This window comes from Vipera ursinii, assembly GCF_947247035.1.
Source record: "Vipera ursinii genome assembly, chromosome: 1".
Classification (NCBI taxonomy): Eukaryota; Metazoa; Chordata; class Lepidosauria; order Squamata; family Viperidae; genus Vipera; species Vipera ursinii.
This window is the reverse complement of record NC_139512.1, coordinates 297,296,679-297,315,677: the sequence shown is the minus strand read 5'-3', so window position 1 is coordinate 297,315,677 and position 18,999 is coordinate 297,296,679. Positions and strand designations below refer to the sequence as shown.

At 42.9% G+C, this 18,999-nt stretch overlaps 1 protein-coding gene across 5 annotated transcripts in view; it reads right to left on the bottom strand.

Moving 5' to 3' along the window:
- Positions 1-210: 210 nt before the first annotated feature.
- Positions 211-18,999, bottom strand: part of ZFAND3 (zinc finger AN1-type containing 3) — a 117,726-nt gene continuing 98,937 nt past the window's right edge. For all 5 annotated transcript variants that reach the window (XM_083349349.1, XM_083349350.1, XM_083349351.1 and 2 more), the window contains one exon: positions 211-1,728. In XM_083349349.1, the coding sequence (XP_083205475.1) occupies positions 1,574-1,728 (155 nt within the window). In that variant the 3' untranslated portion in view covers positions 211-1,573. The remainder of the gene's footprint in view (positions 1,729-18,999) is intronic.

Genomic DNA, 18,999 nt, shown 5'->3' with positions numbered 1-18,999 from the left:
TATTCTATTTGTGAAAATGAGAAACAAAACAGATCCCCTTCTTCCAGCAACCCTTCCCTATTCCCTACTAGACCTAATTCCAAATTGCTAGCTGAGCACTAACCAGTTTGAGGGGTAAACATTCCACATTAGGCCATTTTGTGTGTGTGTGTATATATATATATATATATATATATATATATATATATATATATATATATATATATATATATATATATATATATATATATATATATATATTTCTTACAGACACATTTGCCTGTAGCTAGAGGAAATGACTGCACGTTAAAAACAAAGAAAAAACAAAAAAATGTGCAGTTCTGTTCAATGAAATTGACATACCCAGTATAGAACAGTAGCTCTAAAAGACCAGATCTGGAGTCCCCATTCTACACAAGGCATTTTACAGTCACTTGCTTTGCAACTGATGATGAGCAGAGACCTTCACTGAGTACCAAGCTGCATAGTCACAAGGCTGGGACAGCCCATTTGATTATCTCCTTAATACAATGGAAGTGAGGTGTACAAACTCAGTTCAATAAAGGGTGATTTTCCTGGTTGTTCCCCCAATACTGTTAACTGAATTCCATTTGCTACAAAATGTCCTTTACCCCTCAATGTATGTCTAGCTACAGAAAGTCAGTCTGTAGAATCCAGGCATGGCTACTGTGCTGTGAATTAGCCTTATTTGTTCAATTATCAGATACCTGCACTTAGCAAAAGGCAAACAAGAGCCAATCAGATTTTGGCTGATGGGAAACAGCAACTATGGTTGGCATATGGAATTGGATCACGCCACTTAAGAAATGTTGATGCTGTGTAGAAAATGCACGCCGATTACTGCTTGTTCCAAAATAGCACTAACTTTAAAGTAAGATATTTCCTCCTCCATCTTAGTGAAGAAATAATTTCCCTGTAATCTGATATTTTCATCTAATATAAAAGTTGCCATAAGAATCTGTCCCCTCTTTTTGGCTTCCTAGAAAGCTGTTCCTACCCCTAAGAGATTTCCTGATGTTGGTGGCACTGCATGATCTTAGAAGACATACGTGGAAATAGCAAAATGATTTAGGTCTTCTAGGTTTAACATCCAACCAGCTTGTTTTAAGCAGAGTTTCACCTCTTCAAGGTTAGCTAATAGTAAGGACAGGAAAGCCAGGCTAATAAGGGTAGTTTCTTCCAGAGTGGTATGCACATAAGCAGTCTTTTACATCAGTTTCTACTCAGCTGCTGGACTCTTCCCAACATAAGGCTTTTTGTTTGTTTTGTAAGAACTTGACTCCTGCAATAATAGAAGACTTTATATTTTTGTTACAATCCACTAGCCATGCTCAAAAATATGTCTTCATTTTTTTTTAATAGTGGCTAGTAGGCACCTTAACAACCAGCCAGTAATCAGTTTTGATCACCATTTAACTCCTAAACTACAGTACCAGGATGGTTGGCTAAAGAAAGGAAATTGATTGGCTGTAGTCTGAAACTTGCCCAGTACAAGTGTCTGGCTGACTTTGTCCTAAATAAGGCTAACATTAGTGAACTAAGAGAACAGCATTTGGTTGAAGAGTCTTGCCACTCAGGAGCAGCCCTCGCCAATGCGCTGGCATGATCGCCCAACTTTCCGGTCCAGTTTCACCATTTTCATAATGGCTTCTTCACGCCCACGTCCCATGTGGTCAAATGTGCAATCGTGCTGTTCAGGCAGGCGATGCAACATACAGAACACATAACCTGTAAGGACAGAAGATATTTTCAAAAAAGGAGAAGAATGAATAGACAATAATGTTAGGAATGTACTAACAGCTTCTAAGGAGAGATTAATTAGTTCAGAAATTTGTATAAGGCTTAGTGCATGCTTTTGCCATCTAGTCACTAAATGACCGAATGCTACAAAGAATAAATTAACCAACTGAAATCTTCAGGTTATCACAGCTAGAGAGAGCTACCCATTAAATCTTTTTATTAAATTACCCATTAAATCTTTCAATGAAGTCATTATTTTTGATATTGTTCCTTCCATTTAAAATATAATCTCAGTATAGAAACTCATGCCTGAAGTGAAATTCTCTAAAGGAATTTTCCCAGAGATAAAGGAGAGAAAGTTTTAATTTTGAAAATCACAACTCAAGGAGTTAATTTTGAAACTGATGCCTATAAAATATGTAATAAATAAATCAGCAGCATCTGAAAGGGGATTTACAGCAATAGAGCCAAAGTACATTTTCTCAAATCAGAACACCTGATGTAGCTTTATGCAAACATTGTCAGCTGTTAGCTGTTATATTTGTATGAAACAACTAAGCATCTATAATCAGCCGCTCAAGTCACGTATTAGATTTATTTTTTTTTTAAAAAAACCATGTGTTTCTTTACAGATAATTCATTTGGAGACACTTCAAAACTAACTTCAACAATGACACTATTATTCCTGTACAGAATTCTGCTCCAGCTTTTTCACCTTCACCTCTTCCATGAATTTTTGCACTTCACTGGTAATTTGAAATTCTAATTGAGAAAGGTGAATGATTTACCTAAAAATATCTTTCAGAGATAAAGGCAGTGCAAATTTATGTACTACTGAACTAAATAGTGCCAGACAGGATGTGTCAACTTAGGTTTTTTGGAATATAAATATATTTGCACATCAGTATAATTCTTGAAATATTTGTGCAGACTTTTCTAGCTGTGATGATTTCTTGGTCCAAGAAGATGCAGGACTTCTGTGTTTATTTTAAATTGCACTGTTTTTTTTAAAAAATTATACTTATAAAAATATTTAAAATAATACAAACCCTTTTGGAACAAATGCACATACTTTTAAAAAATATTTTCTTTTCCCTTATTCCTTTATTTTTGCATTCAGAACTGATCATTAACATATATGTCTAGCACCTATGTTTTGCAGAAAATATGTAAGCTATATAAACTTGTACAACAAATAAAACAAAATGAAAAGTTAAGGCATCTGGTATATAATAAAGGTCTATAAAATTCAGAAAGCACAAGGGATTAAAACCCTAAAATGTTGTAGACGGTCCAGAGTATGAATAATTTGAAACTTCCCATCTAGAGAGAAATCAAATCTAGATTTTTAAAAAAACAAACCAACCAACCAACCTTGTCTAACGCAGATATATCAAGGCAAATGACAGCAATGTTGAATAACAACAAATTCTGTAATAAATATCAACGTTTCACAGAATTTTGCTTCATGGATAATTTGCTGTTTTGTTCCTTTTTTAAAAATAAAACACTAATATTAACAATATTTGAAAGTCAGGCTATATCAATTTGTATACTGAAACTTCCAAATCCAGATCTTTCTCACCACTGAAGATATAGGTACACCTTGACTTATGACAACTGAGGCCAAAAATTCTGTTGCTAAATGAGACAGTTGTTAAGTGAGTTTTGCCCCACTTTACAACCTTTCTTGCTACAGTTGTTGAATGAATCACTGCAGCTGTTACTAACTTCCCCATTGACTTTGCTTGCAAAAAATGACCTCATGACCCTGGGACACTGCAACATCATAAATATGACTTGGTTGCCAAACATCTGAATTTTGGTCATGTAATAGGGATGCTGCAACAGTTCTAAGTGTGAAAATGGTCATAAACCACTTTTTCAGTGATGTTATAACTTCAAAGGGTCACTAAATAAAAGGTTGTAAGTTGAGGACTGCCTATAGTTGATTATTTGATTTGATTTTGCTGTTGCTTAATTCTGACTTTGGGGAGTACAACATAAATTATTTTGAGCAAAAGAATTAAAAAAGAATTCAGATTTAAAGCATACAATTTTATTTAGCTCTCAACCATTGTAGAAGTTCCTTATTAAATGAACTGTTAACGCGGGGAAAATAATTTGTTAGAACGTTTCTTTACTATAAGAGGTTACAGATGGTAATTTTCTAAAAAGTGATATCTAATTATTGGTTTCCAGCACAAACAAAATCGTAACTGTTTACTGATTCTTTGCTTAAGGCAGAAATGTAAAATACAAATCTTTTAACGAGTAGTTAGCATTTTATTTTAGAATGCTTTTGGCACAACACAGCAAGTACAGGTAGTGTCCCCGTACAGTTAAGTCTCTGGCAAAATAATTATATCAGAGCTGAGAGTGTCTAACAACATTTTCTCTGGTCTGCATAACATAGTAGTCCAATGTAAAAGGTAAGCAAAGAATGTGAAATTGTTTTCTTTGTTTTTAAATAGTGCCTTGTTATTAAATCTTATGTTAAAGTTAACATGCTCTTATGTAAGCAGCACATTTCTGACATTCTGGTTGTCAAGGCTAAGAAAAATAATAATCAGTGCATACTACTACCGGTAGCTATATTTAATTTTGCAACTATTGCTCTGTTATTAGTACTATAATCTTATGACTAGAAATACTGACAAATTGTTATTTTATTCTAGAGGTCATTCAAGCTTATTCAACAAGGTAACAAGCACATACCCGAAGAATATTTCAGAGGAAGATCCTAATTTTTATAAAATGCACCAATCTGATGTTCTACTGTATGTAGAATTTTTTGCTCGTGTATAGAGCTCCCCTTATTTCCTAAAAACTGCTCTAGCAAGATCTTCTTCTTTGGACTAATTAAGGAAAGGATTGGGGGTTTACAATATAGGGGAAATCTATATGCTGTTCCATCAGCAAGTGGACACTTCTATTTCCACCTAAATTCATTCATTTGTATTTTAATGTTAGAAAATGCAACACAGATTTGTGACCTGGAAAGGTTTAAGAGTGTGTGTGTATGTGTGTGTGTGTATCCCAGAAACCTATACAATATGTGACAAAAAAATAGTGTACACCATGAGAACCATACTTAGACAAACCAATTGAAGTAGTCAAGGAAGTAAGCTACAGTCTCCATGTATGGTTAGAGAGTTAGGTGCTATGAATTCTACTTGATCGCAAAGACACCGTATTTTCCGGCGTATAAGACGACTTTTGAACCCCTGAAAATCTTCTCAAAAGTTGGGGGGTCGTCTTATACGCCGGAAAAAAAAAACAAATCAGTCGAGCGTACTTTCTTGCAAAGCCGGCGCTGCTCCGGGACATGGCTGGGCGGGAGCGTCGGGCGGCTCTCCTCACGCGAAGCTTTGCAAGTAACTCGCGGGCTAGGGAGCGGCGCCCTCTGCACGCCTGCGGACCCGGAGCCGCGGCGAAGAGGCGCTTTTTCCCTTTCCCTTCATGGGGGTGGTGGTGTGTGCCTCTCCAGGGACTGCTGGGTGGGCCGCGTGAAGCCGAGCGGCGCTTCCTGCGCGAGTGGCTCGGCAGAGGCGCTGGGAGAGGCCGGGGAGCGAGGCGGGCTGGCGGACAAAGGCGAGAGGGGCGTGCCTGTGCTGAAGGTTCTCCCGGAGCCTGGCCTGGGGCAGGGGCTAGGGAGCGGCGCCCTCTGCACGCCCGCGGACCCGGAGCCACGGCGGAGAGGCGCTTTTTCCCTTTCCCTTCATGGGGATGGTGGTGTGCGCCTCTCCAGGGACCGCTGGGTGGGCCGCATGAAGCCGAGTGGCGCTTCCCGCGCGAGTGGCTTGGCAGAGGCGCTGGGAGAGGCCGGGGAGCGAGGCGGGCTGGCGGACAAAGGCGAGAGGGGCGTGCCTGTGCTGAAGGTTCTCCCGGAGCCTGGCCTGGGGCGGGGGCTAGGGAGCGGCGCCCTCTGCACGCCCGCGGACCCGGAGCCGTGGCGGAGAGGCGCTTTTTCCCTTTCCCTTCATGGGGGGGGGGTGGTGTGCCTCTAAAATTTAGGAAAGAGTGGGGAGAAAGAGCTGTGCCCATCTCCCCAGAACCATCTCCCCAGATGGATCAAAGAAGTCCATTGTGGGGGCAGGGGGGGTTGAATGTGAGTAGAATTCTAACATTCCTACAGCAGTTACAAGCACCCAAAGGAGGAATTCAATAACGATTATAGAGATCTCTCCAAGAGGGAAGAGAGCAACATTAACCCCTCCCTCCCTCTCCCCTCGGACGCGCGACTACTCTTCCCCCGCTAGCAAAGAAAGCGCTCCTGCTCACGTAAGCCCGCCGGCAGTTGGAAAGGGAAGAGTCAGAGGGGCGTCGAAGGCAAACGCGCATGCAGGCTCTGATTGGTGACTTCTCGTGCAGGCGCCCGAAGGCCGGAGCCAAGTAGGCCGTGGGGCTTTTTGTCAAGGAAACGCCTCTGTTTACAGTTGGTGCGTCCTTCTCTGCTTCCACCGCAACCGCCTTCTTTTCTCTCCCCTTAGAAGACTTGCACGTTTTCGCTATCCACGTCTAGTTCCAGGCAGGCGAAGAGTCATGCCTGTATGCTGGAAGGTGAGAGGGCGCTGCCGTTGTGTCCTCGGCGAGAGGCTCTCCCCTCTTTTCCTAAGAAGCTTTAAGCTCTAGACAAACGCTCGGCTTCCGTTTTTTATCTCTCCTCTCCTCTCCTCCCCCCGCGCATACTTGGTATTGGCCGTTGTATTATGGTCGTTTCAAGAGAAACGCCCATTGTTGCCGCTTCGGGGGTTTGTTCTGTGTTCATCAGGAAATAATTCGGGTCGGCAGCTGCTGGTTGTCTCGCAAACCCTTGCAGGACTTCCCTGCCGGCTCCCGTCCGACACTTTTCCCTCTTGAGGCAGCATCCCCAAGGACTCCTTAGGAGCCACGGAGCGATGCTGCCTCAAGAGGGAAGGGCGTCTGGCGGGAGCCGGCAGGGCAGTCCTGCACATGCGTGCACTCCCCAGCTGCTAAGGAGCAGCCGGGGAGTGTGCGTGTGCACAGGACTGCCCTGCCGGCTCCCGGCAGCCTGCCCTGCGATTTTCCGGCGTATAAGACGAAAAGTCTTTAAAATCACCTCAAAAGTTGGGGGGTCGTCTTATACGCCGAGTCGTCTTATACGCCGGAAAATACAGCAAATGTTCATTTTATTAATTTCCTTGGAAAAATTCAACTTACCTCTGTAATTTCATCTACCCAGCTTATTCACTTATTCTATTTTCCTCAACCTTGTCAAGCATAGGTTTTTTTTCCCCTAGTCCATCACCTGCTTGCCTTATATGCCCCAAAGGGTCCAAATTTCTTTTTGCTATTTGCTTAAGCCTTTACTTTGTTGATTTTTCTTGATATCCATGATACTCTTAGAAACTGTTCCAAATATGGAATTTAAAAGCATCTCTTTCTCTTATCCAAATGTTAACTTTTCATAGCCATATAATATAACTGGAAAGACTATTGTCTTAACCATTCTGCTCTTTATTGCTGTTAAATGCACTTGTTTTTCTTAATCGTATCTTGGAGAGTCATTGCTTTCTTACCTAGGATTAATCTTTACTTCTAAGGCACACTGTCCTCCCTTGAGCTGAACAAAAGAAAACTACCTGTAACCTTTATTACTTCTCTAGTAATTAAATATTCACTAAGCATACAACTTGACATTACCTTCAACATCTTAAGATTTAAGAATAACACAGATATTTTTTACTCCTTGCTCCTCGTTTTCTTATTTCCAATGTTGTCTTATTTTTGGCTAATAAAGTGCCATTTGCATATGTCAAATTGTTAGCATTCAACCACCAATTTTGATTCCAACTCTGATCTCTTCCAACCTTGCATTCCACTAATGTATGCAATATAACATTTAAATACTATAAACCCAATATGCATATATGTCTTACTCAAAACTATATTCTAAAACATTCTTGTTTCTTCAAATTCAATTTTTAACAGCAGCTTCTTTATAAAAATTCTTCAAAAATAAATCAAGTGTCCTGGTACTCATATTAGTCTTAATATATTCCACAGCCTGGCATAATCTACCCAAAGACCTTGTTATAAACAGTGCAACAAACACGAACCTCCTTTTCATATTGTTCCATTTGCTCTATTAATCCTTCTCATGTTACTTATCTGATCATAAATCTTTGCTGAATGCTGAGTGTACATTTGGCAATTTTTTCTCTTTATGTATAGTTTTATTTTTTGTAAAATTAAGGTGGTAATCCTCAAGGAGCGCAGCTAATTATAACTGGAATGTAGTTCACAAAAATTTTCCACTACTATATCCCAAAAGCACAGCAACTGATGCCAATCTTGATCCATGTATACTTTCTGTTAGACTACTCCAAAACCAAAATCATCTTATTAGTCAAGTTCAACAAAGCTCCCAAATAGTTTATATTTGCTGATAATTTATCTCCTTTAGCCAATTCCCTTTTGCACCAATGGTAATTAATGCTTTCTCCTGTTTGAAAAGAACTCTAGGTTATTAAAAACAATATTCAGTTTTAATCTCTTCACTTGTCCTCTGATTCTACTTTGTTCTGTTGTCAACATATCAAGTTTGTTTAGAAAACAAATTAGTGCCTTTTCCCTTCTCAAAGTCTCTAGTATAAGACATTTAAGAAAACCCAAAGAAATGAAAATAAATCTTAATTTGAAGTATTTTAATTAAGACTTATTGCTGGTTCTAATGTGAAACTTTCTACAAAGGTGTTATTTCCAGGATGCATGCAACAGGGAAATACCCTATGGAAAATACTATTTGGGAACTAAAAGCAACATGTTTCCTTCATGAAAAATATTGTAAAGTTTCATTTTAGGCAATACTTATTGCAGACTTGAAATCCAGAGGAGGTTCTCAGATGTAAATCATTCATAGGAATAACATGTTTTGATTCATTTTTTAAAAATACACCTTGTAGTAAATGATTTCACTTAAGTTTTTATTAAACTATATGATCTTATTCTTGAAATCAAATGCTGGGGAAGCACTGAAATTATCATTTTTCACATTAAAAACTATTTTAGATTAAAGTAGGTTTTGATGATTTCCATTCTTTGATATTCATATTTATTAATCATATGGATATACTTTGCTTCAGAGGTATCATAACAGGTATTCAAACAGTTTGGTAATTTTGTCCCCCTTTTTTTTTAAAAAAAACCAAAAACTAAAAACATTAGTTTTAGCTTTTTATTTACTATAAAATATACATTCATAATGTTTCCTTGAATCCACTTGGTTTTGCTTTAGGTCTGAAATGCCTTTTGGTTGTAAGTAATAGCTTCAAAAGATATTTCCTGTATGTTGAACATATAATGAGGAATGCTATACTGGAAGGAGACAGGTTTGGTTTTGAAAATGTAGGAAATAGTATCAATAACTTGTGTTATATTGATGATACCACTTTCAACAGCAGAAAATGTAAATGATCTGTAAATTCTAGTAATGAAAATCAAAGGGCACAGTGAAAAAACAGGAGTTAGAATATACAACGAAGACCCAACTAATGATAACAGGTATAGCAACTAGCCTTTGAATTGACAATGAAGATACTGTGAAGTTATGAATAGCTTCTGGCTATTTTGTCTGTCAACTGTAATGGAACCAGCAACCAAAAAATACGATACAGATTAGCACTTGGCAGAGTAGACATGAAGTAAAAAAAATATATTCAGATACCAGTAAAATCAGGATTGGTGCTGGCAATGTTTTTCCCATGCTACCCATGTAAGTAAAAGTTGGGAATTTGAAAAAGCAGTACAGAAAGAGTATTGACATTTTAGAACTTTGGTTTTGGAGAAGACTCCTGAAAATACCATGCATAGCTATGAAAACAAACCAATGGATCACCTAAGAAATCAATCCAGAACTCTTATTTGAGAAAGAAATGGCCAAATTCAAATTATCATACTTTGGATATGAAGATTATAATTTTTTTGAGAAATCAGTATTGTTGGGAAATATGGAAGGAAAGAGCCAAGAAGTATGGACTTAGTTACAGTGGCAATGAGTGTACTGTGAGAAGACCTGGACTAGATCATCATATAGAAAGTGTAGAAAATCTAAGTAGTCATTAACCATCAAAACTGACACGAAGACACATACCATAGTCATAATTAATATATTTGACTATGCCAGTGTAATCGCAGATAAATAAAGCTTGTTTAGAATTAGAGCAATGTTTCCCATGCTAGACTGAGAAGTGACTATATCTCAGCAAGAATTATTCAATTTTTTTTTCAGTGTCCCTCAACAATTTCTCTCAAGTAGCCAAAAATATGTGTTCAATTATTAAAGATTTCTATGGAAGATCTTCTCTTTTACTCAGGTGTGAATTTTATCAGAAGCTATAATATCAAAATTGTCATTAAGTGTTTAGTCTAAGTTTTGGATTTCTGCCTCTAACATCTATGGATACAAAGTATTTACCTGAATTAAAATTTATTATTTTATAAGTCACTCTATGGAGTATTTATCTTCACAAACATATCCAATCTCAAAATTGGAATTTAATTAAAAACTAAAGTGTAACCAAAAAATTAATTAAAACAAACAAGCATTACCAGACATCCTCGCAATATAACTCTATCTTCTATTGCTTTAGTATAGTAAAAATGCCAGACAGATAAAACAAAAATAAATAGCAGCAAATTTCCAGGCAATGCTATTTTGTATATTGTAGACATTTCAGAGGCATTTTTATAGTTCCCTACATTTTAACCTTATGAGTGGTTTTTACATGTTCCTGCCCTTAAAGCTCTGTTTATTCCAATCAAAGTAGTCTTTACAAAATAGCTACTTATATTTGCTGCCAATGCCTGGATAGGATAGATCAATACACTGGCAAATAAACACTCTAATTCATACTGTAACTCCACCAATTACATCTTAACATCTTCTATTAGCTTATTCCTCTCCCTCCTCCAGAAGAAATACTAAATCATCTAAAGATTATCTTTCTTCTAATAGAGAATTAAAACATATACAAGAGAGAGAGAGAGAGAGAGAGAAAATGGCATCAATACAATTCAATCAACAATATAGATGAACATAAGAAAGAACCAACATTAAGAGTAATAGCAAAAATTATGAGCCTGTTGCACACTGCCCCCCAAAAGCCTGAGAAATTGCTAGAATTTCTGGAACCTGGGTACCAGAACTAAGGTAGGTTCTGATATGTACATTATTTTGCCAAATGGCCTTAGTCCAGTGAACCTATGACACACGTCAAAGGAGACACACAATGCTTTGGGTAACACTCCAGTGTTTACCAACATCCAACAAAGCATGCCTTCTTCCCATGAGATTTTGGGGGGCATGAAGTATGTTCTTGTGCAGTCTCTGAAATCACTAAAAGATGCATAAAAATCATGCAAGAACATGATGTGCTTTTGTGTGGTTTTTGGAGGCTGTGGGCCACAGAAAGCATGCTCTGAAGCCACTTCAAGAATGGAGGACTCACCCAACCTGGAACATCTCAGGTAGATCTCAGAGGTCTGTCAACAGAAAGAGAACACGCTTGTGCACCTTGGAGAATGGTGCAAGGCAACCTTTTTGACTGGCAGTGGTGGCGCTAGCGCTGAAATTTAGACACATGTCTCTACTTCAGGTGAGCTGCTGGCTGACACCATGGGTGACACATGACAGCAGGTCGACTTAGGCATTTTCCTAATTTTTGACATGCCATGCGCAAAATGTAGCCAAGAAATTAAAAGAGGCTTGCTCCTGGGGAGGAAAGCTATGGCAAATCTAGACAGCACACTGAAAAACAGAGACATCACCCTGCCAACAAAAGTGCTTATAGTCAAGGCTATGGTCTTCCCAATTGCAATGTATGGCTATGAAAGTTGGACCATAAGAAAGGCTGAGCGCCAAAGAATTGAGGCCTTTGAACTATGGTGCTGAAGAAGCCTCCTGCAAGTCCCTTGGACTGCAAGGTGATCAAACCGGTCAGTCTTAGAGGAGATCAACCCTGACTGCTCTTTAGAAGGCCAGATCCTGAAGTTGAAACTCAAATACTTTGGCCACCTAATGAGAAGGAAGGACTCACTAGAGAAGAGTCTAATGCTGGGAAAAATTGAGGGCAAGAGAAGAAGGGGACGACAGAGAATGAGGTGGCTGGATGAGTCACTGAAGGAGTAGGCTTGAGCTTAAATGGACTCCAGAAGATGGTAGAGGACAGAAAGGTCTGGGGGAACATGTCCATGGGGTCGCGATGGGTCAGACATGACTTCGCAAATAACAACAACAAGAACAAACATAACAAATAAATGTGCATTCTTCAGTCTACTTATATAGAAATTAGGCCACTTTAGCAACAGTTGTCTGCAGATATAGAAACTACCAAAGCATAGGAACAGTTTAATGCATAAAAATAAGTTCTCATACAGAATTTTATTGGAGTTGGTATAACATAAAGTTAGAAAACAGCTACAACTCAAATAGCATTCATATACAATATTTATATAATTTTAGAATTTTAAGAAATTTACATCATAAAATAATTTAATAGTCATTTTAGTTTTTCTTTAAATACTATCAAAAAAGGGTACATTAAAATAAAATTTAGATCATGTCACAGACTTGAGTGGTTCCCATCTGATAGGAGGTAGAACGGTAACTGTGCCTTAGGCTTTCTTGGATGTCTGATGTGGATTTGCAGAGCTGTATGCACACAGTTCAATATCAAGATCTTATTAATAGAGAGATCTTTGGCAGAGCTGCCGATTATAAGGCAAAAGCTTTCTCAATTTACTTAGCTGGATGTCTCCTAATGTTTATTTAGGAAGGATAGAAGATTCTTTGTCTTAGGAATCAACATGTCTGTTAATCATTAGATTAATAAGAACAGAGGGATCCTTGTAATAATATACTCCAAATGTAGTCTTTCAGAAGATACAAAAATTCATATTCAATATTCCTATAATAACATAAAATGTCATCCAGGCTCTCTTGAATGACCCTGCATGGCAGGCACTCTCTTGAAAACAACCAGTTATTTTTTCCTCAATTCATATTCTTCATTCTTATTCTTGCTTTAGTTATTTTATCCCAGTTTTGGCCACAGCACCACTGTATTTCCTGTGGTTATAGGCTGTGAAACATATATAGTGTTGGGTTGAAAGCACTGTTTATGATCTTAAATCATAGAATAAATTTAGATTTGTGGGAAACATTCCAGTTTCAGAAGTTAGTATATATTGTTTTTTGGGGGGAATGGAGGTATCATAAGCAATTAGGAATATTATTAATTATAACCTTACAACCCCTTTAAAATTACACCTAATCTTCAAAGACACCTAAATAATTTTCAGTAGCACGTCTGCATCTCACTCATTTAATTTAAATGGAATCTTATTTTTCTCAGCAAATATTCATAGGCTATTATTCAGGAATAAATCATTGTTAATTAGGAAAATTCACAATGAATTTTTAACAAGTATATTATTTCTGGAGAAGGCTCTGTCTTCTTACTAGTAAAGTGTAAGAAAACATCAAACAGATTTTGCAAATAATATGCTATTACTGTATTTTTTTTTACCACCCAGTGAAACTAATATTATACTAAATTATCTTTTGGGCAACCATTATATCCAATGTGATATTAAACTGGATTTGTAGCTGGCTGACAAACCATACTCAATGAGTAGTCCTCAATGGCACTACATCCAGATGGAGAGAAGTAAGCAGTGGGGTACCACAAAGCTGCGGCTTAGGTCCAGTACTCTTCAATATCTTCATCAATGACTTAGATGAGGGAATAGAAGGAGAACTCCTCAAATTTGCAGATGACACTAAACTGGCAGGAATTGCCAACACCCCAGAAGACAAGCTCAGGATACAAAAAGATCTTGACAAACTGGAACAATGGGCCCTATCCCACAAAATGAATTTTAATGTAGAGAAAAACAAAATTTTACATTTAGGCAGGGAAAATCAAAGATATAAGTATAGAAAAGGTGAGACCTGACTCAGTAACTGTGAGAGGGACTTTGGAGTCCTAGTGGATGACCACTTGACTATGAGTCAGCAATGTACAGCAGCATCCAAAAAAGCTAATACAATCCTGGGTTGTATAAACAGAGGCATAGAATAAAGACCACGTGAAGTATTTGTACCACTTTATAAAACCCTAGTGAGACCACACTTGGAATACTGCAACCAATTTTGGTCACCTTGGTTTGAGACCTTGCGAAAAGTTCAGAGAAGAGCAACTAAAATGATCCAAGGCCTGGAGACTAATGCATATGAAGAACGGCTACAGGACTTGGGTCTGGTTAGTCTAAAGAAAAGAAAAAATAGAGGTTGCCACAAAGAAAAGGGGGTCAAATTATTCTCCAAAGCACCAGAGGGCAGGACAAGAAACAGTGGTTGGAAACTGATCAAAGAGAGAAGCAACCAGGAATTAAGGAGAAAGTTCCCAACAGTGAGGACCATTAACCAGTGGAACAGCTTGCCTTCAGAAATTGTGGGGACTCCATCACTGGAGGTTCTTAAGAAGAGACTGGACAGTCTGTGGGGACTCCATCACTGGAGGTTCTTAAGAAGAGACTGGACAGTCACTTGTCTGAGATCATATAGGTTCTCCTGCTTGAGCAAGGGGGTAGACTAGAAGACCTCCAGGGTTTCTATTCTATTCTATTCTATTCTATTCTATTCTATTCTATTCTATTCTATTCTATTCTATTCTATTCTATTCTATTCTATTCTATTCTATTCTATTCTATTCTATTCTATTCTTTTGCATACTCCAGGATTCTTTATTTTTTAAAAAAACAAGTTTTATTAATTTTTCAATTTTGCATCAAAATATCAAAATGTTTAGAAAGCAACATGGTGATTGGGTAAACAATAGTCCAGTAACAAAATCATTTGTGCCTATCTCAGTTTAAATCATCTAAAAATTCTCTCTCTATTTCCCATAGTTACAATATCACAATCAAGTTAATACATTACTAGTTATAACACAATTAGTTAAGCTTTTTATCCATATATTTTTAGTTATAGTTATCATGTCCTGTTTTTAAGATTTTACCCATTCTCAATTACAGTGCTCCAATTTAGCCTGTAAGATCCATAGTATTTAAATTTCAGGTAGCCCAAATTTCCCGTTTCATTACATAATAATTGTCACATCTAAGATACACATATTGCATAATTAAATACATTATTTCATTTCACAAATACAGGGAGTGCAGAATTATTAGGCAAGTTGTATTTTTGAGGATTAATTTTATTATTGAACAACAACCATGTTCTCAATGAACCCAAAAAACTCATTAATATCAAAGCTGAATATTTTTGGAAGTAGTTTTTAGTTTGTTTTTAGTTATAGCTATTTTAGGGGGATATCTGTGTGTGCAGGTGACTATTACTGTGCATAATTATTAGGCAACTTAACAAAAAACAAATACCGTATATACTTGAGTATAAGCCGACTCGAGTATAAGCCGAGACCCCTAATTTTACCCCCCAAAACTGGAAAAAGTTCTTGACTCAAGTATAAGCCGAGGCTGGGATCCGCCGAGTGGCTTTCAGCACTGGAGAAAATGCAAAATCGCTCGAGACCAAACTCGAAGGAATCAGCTGCCGGTGGGAGCGAGGCGATCCGTGCGGTCCCGTGACAGCCAGTCGGGCAAGCAACACGAAGAGGGGCAGGGCTTTATTTTTGCACCGTGGAGCTCCCCCTCCTCCCAAACTCCCCCTCTCTCCCCCTTCCCCCCACTTCCCAGAGCTGAATACAGGGTATTAACCGGCGGCGGAGGCTTGCAGAACGGCGGATCGAGCCTCTGTCACCGGCGGCTGGATCTGCGCTCCGCAAGCCTCTGCCGCCGGCGGAGGCTGGATCCGTGCTCCACAAGCCTCTGCCGCCGGCTGGATCCGCACCCTGCCGCCGGCAGAGGCTTGCGGAGCGCGGATCCAGTGGGGGGGAAAAGCCCTTTACCAGGATTTGCCTGCATGCCGGCGGAGGCTGGATCCGTGCTCCACAAGCCTCTGCCGCCGGCTGGATCCGCGCCCTGCCGCCGGCAGAGGCTTGCGGAGCACAGATCCAGTGGGGGGGGAAAAGCCCTTTACCAGGATTTGCCTGCATGCCGGCGGAGGCTGGATCCGTGCTCCAAAAGCCTCTGCCGCCGGTTGGATCCGCGCCCTGCCGCCGGCAGAGGCTTGCGGAGCGCGGATCCAGTGGGGGGGAAAAGCCCTTTACCAGGATTTGCCTGCATGCCGGCGGAGACTGGATCCGTGCTCCAAAAGCCTCTGCCGCCGGCTGGATCCGCGCCCTGCCGCCGGCAGAGGCTTGCGGAGCACAGATCCAGTGGGGGGGGGGAAAAGCCCTTTACCAGGATTTGCCTGCATGCCGGCGGAGGCTGGATCCGTGCTCCAAAAGCCTCTGCCGCCGGCTGGATCCGCACCCTGCCGCCGGCAGAGGCTTGTGGAGCGCGGATCCAGTGGGGGGGAAAAGCCCTTTACCAGGATTTGCCTGCATGCCGGCGGAGGCTGGATCCGTGCTCCACAAGCCTCTGCCGCCGGCTGGATCCGCGCCCTGCCGCCGGCAGAGGCTTGCGGAGCACAGATCCAGTGGGGGGGGAAAAGCCCTTTACCAGGATTTGCCTGCATGCCGGCGGAGGCTGGATCCGTGCTCCAAAAGCCTCTGCCGCCGGCTGGATCCGCGCCCTGCCGCCGGCAGAGGCTTGCGGAGCGCGGATCCAGTGGGGGGGAAAAGCCCTTTACCAGGATTTGCCTGCATGCCGGCGGAGACTGGATCCGTGCTCCAAAAGCCTCTGCCGCCGGCTGGATCCGCGCCCTGCCGCCGGCAGAGGCTTGCGGAGCACAGATCCAGTGGGGGGGGGGGAAAGCCCTTTAGCAGGATTTGCCTGCATGTCTCAAGTGCTACCTAATGTGCTTTCAGCCTCAGTCGGCCACTCCACATTGTAATCACGAAGGTAGCTCTCTAACGGAAAGGAAAGGGAAGGGAAGGGAAGGGAAGGGAAGGGAAGGGAAGGAAAGGAAAGGAAAGGAAAGGAAAGGAAAGGAAAGGAAAGGAAAGGAAAGGAAAGGAAAGCCCACCATCTCTCCTCTGCCGCTCGCTCTCGCCGCTCCAGCCCTGGCGAGCCAAAGAGACGAAAGGCCCCGAGCAATAGGAAGGGGATCTCACTAGAGCGGGAGGGGGGAGGGAAAGGGGGGGGGAGGAAAGGCCTGATCGCTTTGTGTTGAGCTGGTTCAGCTCAGCCGGACTAGGCGGGGCTGCGGCTCCCAGCTGATGCCGCTGCCGCCATCCAAGTCCGGCCGGCAAGAACTTTTTTTCTCCCCGCCCCGCAGTGACGAGTAAAGCGCGACTTACTTCCTCCTCCATGCCCACGTCGCCTTCTCGCCCAACAATCCCAAGTAAGGGGCGGCCTCAGAAAGGGGCTCTAACTTTCCCCTACCGCTCGAACTTATCTTGGAGAGGAAGGCAAAATCGGGAGAGGGAAGAAGAGCGAGGACTGGAGCAGCGCTTGCCCGGCTTCTCTCCCCTGCAGGGAGCGGCGGGGTCGGTTCTGCCTCCACCATGTTCTCTCTCAAGAGCCTTGTCCCACCCGCAAAACGCCAGCACCGCCGCCGCCGCCCCCTTCCTAGCCAGCCCTCAGCCGCTTCACAAGCACCCGTTGCCGGCCCAGTTCTATCAGACCCACGCGGCGCCGCACGTACTCCGTTTACATGGCCCCCGTACTTCCCCCACACGTCCCTTCTCCCGCCTCCTTCCCATAACGGCATCTACCTACTGGACAGCGCCTCAGCTCCCCGTGTCCGCCGCCGCCGCCACCCTGACCAAACCCTCTCTGCCTGCGCGCGCCCTCCCTCCCTCCCTCCCTCCTTCCTCTCTGTCTCTAGCTGGGCGAGGCTTCCAGCCGTCACCGTGACGCTACACGCCCAGCTTCTCTCTGATTTCCCTGGCCCAGTCCAGTGATGCTTGAGAGGAAAAAAAAAGCGAGCGGGCGGGCGAGGGGGGGAGGGAAAGGCAAGAATGACCGCTTTGTGTTACCTGCCATGAAACCAGTCCTTGCAGGCGTCGCACTCTATCATGAAGCGGGTTACATCGTAGGGCAGCCAGGCAGCGGAAAGAAGCAGGCAGGCAGGGGGCGGAGGAACGGAGACCCGGCGACGTTTGGGGATATTTGGGGAGGCGCCCAAACCTCCCCAAACGTCGCCGGGTCTCCGTTCCTCCGCCCCCTGCCTGCCTGCTTCTTTCCGCTGTGGAAAGAAGCAGGCAGGCAGGGCGCAGAGGAACGGAGACCCGGCGACGTTTGGGGATATTTGGGGAGGCGCCCAAACCTCCCCAAACGTCGCCGGGTCTCCGTTCCTCCGCCCCCTGCCTGCCTGCTTCTTTCCGCTGTGGAAAGAAGCAGGCAGGCAGGGCGCAGAGGAACGGAGACCCGGCGACGTTTGGGGATATTTGGGGAGGCGCCCAAACCTCCCCAAACGTCGCCGGGTCTCCGTTCCTCCGCCCCCTGCCTGCCTGCTTCTTTCCGCTGTGGAAAGAAGCAGGCAGGCAGGGCGCAGAGGAACGGAGACCCGGCGACGTTTGGGGATATTTGGGGAGGCGCCCAAACCTCCTCAAACGTCGCCGGGTCTCCGTTCCTCCGAGCCCTGCCTGCCTGCTTCTTTCCGCTGTGGAAAGAAGCAGGCAGGCAGGGCGCAGAGGAACGGAGACCCGGCGACGTTTGGGGATATTTGGGGAGGCGCCCAAACCTCCCCAAACGTCGCCGGGTCTCCGTTCCTCCGCCCCCTGCCTGCCTGCTTCTTTCCACTGTGGAAAGAAGCAGGCAGGCAAGGCGCAGAGGAACGGAGACCCGGCGACGTTTGGGGATATTTGGGGAGGCGCCCAAACCTCCCCAAACATCGCCGGGTCTCCGTTCCTCCGAGCCCTGCCTGCCTGCTTCTTTCCGCTGTGGAAAGAAGCAGGCAGGCAGGGCGCAGAGGAACGGAGACCCGGCGACGTTTGGGGATATTTGGGGAGGCGCCCAAACCTCCCCAAACGTCGCCGGGTCTCCGTTCCTCCGCCCCCTGCCTGCCTGCTTCTTTCCGCTGTGGAAAGAAGCAGGCAGGCAGGGCGCAGAGGAACGGAGACCCGGCTTCGTTTGGGGAGGTTTGGGGAGGTGCGCGCGCACCTCCCCAAACCTCCCCAAACTTCGGCAGGTCTCCGGCGGCGGTGGCTTGGGAGAGGTGCGCGCGATCCCGGAAGCTCCAAAGCCTCGGCCGCGCACAAGTCC